Source organism: Miscanthus floridulus, chromosome 9 (genome assembly GCF_019320115.1).
Source record: "Miscanthus floridulus cultivar M001 chromosome 9, ASM1932011v1, whole genome shotgun sequence".
Classification (NCBI taxonomy): Eukaryota; Viridiplantae; Streptophyta; class Magnoliopsida; order Poales; family Poaceae; genus Miscanthus; species Miscanthus floridulus.
In genome coordinates this window covers 100660312-100664297 of record NC_089588.1, presented here as the reverse complement: position 1 = coordinate 100664297, position 3986 = coordinate 100660312, and the positions used below count along the sequence as shown (strand labels likewise).

The 3986-nt window shown below is 49.5% G+C and overlaps 1 protein-coding gene across 1 annotated transcript; it reads left to right on the top strand.

Annotated features, from left to right (window-relative positions):
- The first annotated feature begins 235 nt into the window (after window positions 1–235).
- Window positions 236–1015, top strand: LOC136480407 (uncharacterized). Its single transcript, XM_066477957.1, has one exon. The coding sequence runs from the start codon at window positions 236–238 to the stop codon at window positions 1013–1015; it is 780 nt and encodes a 259-aa protein (XP_066334054.1).
- Window positions 1016–3986: the final 2971 nt, after the last annotated feature.

Genomic DNA, 3986 nt, shown 5'->3' with positions numbered 1-3986 from the left:
CATGGGTAAAAAAACACGGCGGGAAGAGGAGGGAACCTTGAGCTCGACGTTGACCATGCGACAGAGCAGGTTGTAGGGCATATCGTAGAGGCGCATCTGGTTCCCAGTGACCTGGTTCATGGATGCCTCCACCTGAGAGCCCCCGGCACCCAAAATCCGCACCCGGAGCAGGTGTGCAAGCTAAAGCTCTAGGTGGAGTAGCGCAAGAGTAGGGGAGGATGAGGAGGAGGAGGATATGTACCTGCTCGATGTGCCCCTGGGGGAAGTAGAAGACGACGTCGCCGATGCTGGGGACGTTGATGAGCGGGCCGGCGCAGGCGTGCCAGAGCTCCGGGTACAGCAGTTCCCCAGCTGGAACAGAGCGAAGCACCATCAGCACGAGCCCCCGTGGGGAGGAGACGACGAACACGAACAGATAGAGAGAGAGAGAAGGCAGCAGGCCGCCGGAGTTGACCGGATTTGGCGCCGGGAGAGGGAGAGAGGGGGCAGCACAGGGAGAGGGAGGGGAGGGGGCGGCGCCGGCTGGAGAGGGATGGGGCTCTGGCGGGAGACAGAGGGAGGGGAGGGGCCGGCGCCGGAGGGAGAGGGAGGGCGCTCCAGCGGGAGATGCAGGGAGGGGACGGGGCGGTGGCACCGGGAGAGGGAGGGAGGGGAGGGGCCGGTGCTGGCGGGAGAGGGAGGGGGCTCCAGCGGGAGACAGAGGGAGGGGAGGGGGCGGCGCCGAAGGGAGAGGGAGGGGGCTCCAGCGGGAGATGCAAGGAGGGAACGGGGCGGTGGCACCAGGAGAGGGAGGGAGGGAGGGGCCGGTGTTGGCGAGAGAGGGAGGGGGCTCCGGCGGGAGACAGAGGGAGGGGAGGTGTGGCGCCAGCGGGAGAGGGAGGGGGCTCCGCGGGAGACGCAGGGAGGGGACGGGACGGCTGCGCCGAGAGAGAGTGGGAGAGGGAGGGGCGGCGCAGGGAGAGGGAGGGGAGGCCCGTGGGAGAGATCAGGGGGCGGCGTCTGGGCGAGTTTATAAGGTTGCGAGTTTGCCAAGTGTCGGATCGGGACACTCGGCAAAGCCACATCTTTGCCAAGTACCAGACCGGGGGCAGTCGGCAAACTCCTTTTTTATTTTCCTTCTTTTCCATAACGCGTGCCAGACAAAAAAATGAAATTATTTGCTGAGTGCCAAATAATTACACTCGGCAAACATATTTCTTTGCCGAGTGCTAGACAATTACACTAGGCAAACATATTTCTTTGCCTAGTGCCTAGTTTTGCCGAGTGTTTTTTTTTCTAGTTTGCCGAGTGTCGAACTTTGCCGAGTGTTTTTTTCCTCGTTTGACAAGTGCAATTATTTTGCTGAGTGTTTTTTTTTTTTTTGCAGCACTCGGCAAAGAGCTTGTTTGCCGAATGCCCGATTGATTGCACTCGACAAACCCTCTTGCACTCGGCTTACCTTATGTTTCCGGTAGTGTCCATTGAACTTTATCCAAAGAGGGACTTGATCATTCAACTGCTATGGGATGTTGAACTGAGCAAAGGCAATATTGGAAACTAATCTTGTGAAAGAGAAGAGCTCTGGGAAACTAATCTTTGGTATTGGTACTTCTGAAAGGCAATATTGTTGTTCCAATCTTTCTCTATTTCTTAATTTTTTTGTTGGACCTATTTTCCTCCTTTTTAATAATTGTTGTTCTATTCTTTCTCTGTTCCTTAATTCTTTTGTTAGACCTATTTTCCACCTTTTAATAATGACAGTAGGGGAACTCCCCCTCCTGTTTGGTTCAAAAAAAAACTTGTTCTGAAGTACAACAATAATTCACGCTGATAATTAAGAGGCTAATCTAGCACTCCACCATATCTATCTAACCTACTAATTCACCATCTTTTTCTTTGCTACATCCACACCAAAAAAGTCCCCGCTGAGATGGTCCTCCTCTGCTCACCCCAAAAAATGTACCCACAAAAACAACCATATACAAATCAACCATCAAGATTATTTGTTAGTCTTTTCTCTCCTTACTCAAATCCTACTATCAGGATCGCGTGTACGGTCCTCCTCAGCCTGCTGCCATCTGCCTCGCACAAGGAAACCCATCGCAAGAAAACCCATCATCCACGCGAAATCAGCGAGCTCGTGCTCCTTCTATGTCGGCTACGCGACGCAACGTCCGCCTCTCACCGCCCTCTCCGCCCCAGCTGCCGTGCAGCCGTGCGTCCAGCCACTCCGCGCCGCCTCCTGCTGCAGCGATCCTGTTCCAGCTTTAGGAAGCACGGGAGGAGGCGCAAGGACTGGCGGATGATCTTGGCATGGTAATTCGATTCCCACTTGTCATCCACCCAAATGTCATCATAATCGAGGAGTCAATCTTTCGAGTGTCATTTTTGCAATTTTTTCGCCCGTGGGTGCAGCTACCTAACACGCGCGTGGATCATCACCGTCCAGCAGTCGAGAGCCAGCCGGCCGCAGCGAGGCGCGGCACACGAGGGCCACGGGCGCGTGGCTGGGGCCGCTGGCTGCGCGGACGCGCAAGCTGCGGACGTGGAGCCGCATGTGTGCCCGGCCGTGGGGGCTGCTAGGGTTTCGCACCCTCGACGATGGACCAGTGCGCATGGAGGTTGCGGGACACACCGCCTGCTCGATCTCACCGTCGAGTCCAGTTTCGACCACGACCTTGCTGCCAACTTCCTCGACCGTCTCCTCGAGGTCTACGGTACGTATAGCTGCAACTTGCTGTTGTTTCTCTTTATCTCCTTGTAACTTCTTGTTTATAGATTTCATCTTTAGATTATGCCATCCATTCAATGGGGAAGGCGCATAAGAACTGTCTAGGATGTTGGAGCTGGTGTTGCCACATTTGATAGATAGATACTTGAGAAGAATTTCATCACTATGTAATTTGCCCCAAAAGATGAGCATGAAGGGTGGAAGCAGCATTTGTAGCAGTAATTACAACACAAAAGCTTCTGTTTTCTGATAATACATTCGATGTTGTACAGTGAAGGATCCACTGTATGCAAATGGCAAGTATTCTATTTCTTAACAATATTTATGCAAATGGCACGTATTATATTTCTTCACGATATTCATAAAGGCCAAAATAATATATTATTTACATTTTCTGTACTGCTGTGTAAAGTGTATTCTTACTGTCCTAGATTTTTTGTTTCATTAATCTTCCACTTGGAATGACAGGTGGAAAACCATGGTTGGAGCTTAATTGAGTGTTAAGGCCTGAAGGATATTTCATTTGGTCTGCAACTCCTGTCTACCATCAACAGAAAATAGACCAAGATGACTGGAACGTTTTAATTCTGGGATGTCATATATTCTACTGTGAGTATATATATATATATATATATATATATATATATATATATATATATCTCGCATCATAAAGATTTTGTCTGAATTTTGTCACTTGGTCAATATTTTTCCATGCTAATCGAAATGTCTGTTTCTGCATGTGCAGCAATGGTTACTCTGACTAAATCAATTTGCTAGAGAAAAGTGGTAAAATTTGACTAAATGCTGAATCTAGCATAAGTAGAAGCAACCAATTCAACTCTGAATTTTCATACAAATCTGGTGCAGTAGAGTAGCACCTCCAAATCTGATGTGTTTCAAACCCAATTTCCCTGACGGTGTCAGGGAATAACCGTCAGGATAACTCGCCAGATAAATACGCAAATGTTTGACGGTGCACCGTCAGGAAAATTGCTTTGGATTTTCCTGTCAGTATCCAACTGACAGGGTAATTCATAACCGTTACGGATAGAGTCATAACTCTGTCGGTTTTCAACCGTCAAAAAAAACATAGAACACCGACAGGGAAATGATTTAGCAACAGACAAGACATAGGGACAATTATCCTGTCGGTCAGTTCACCATCAAAAAAGCAAAATTTTCCGTGTCGGTTTTGATTTTCCTTGTCGACATGTGAACATCAGAAAATGTTCATTTTTATATTGTTTATCCAATCAGTAAGGAATATACCAGCTTG

Coding starts and splice junctions, on each gene's coding strand:
- LOC136480407 (XM_066477957.1), top strand. CDS start 236: ATGTACCTGCTCGATGTGCCCCTGGGGGAAGTAGAAGACGACGTCGCC.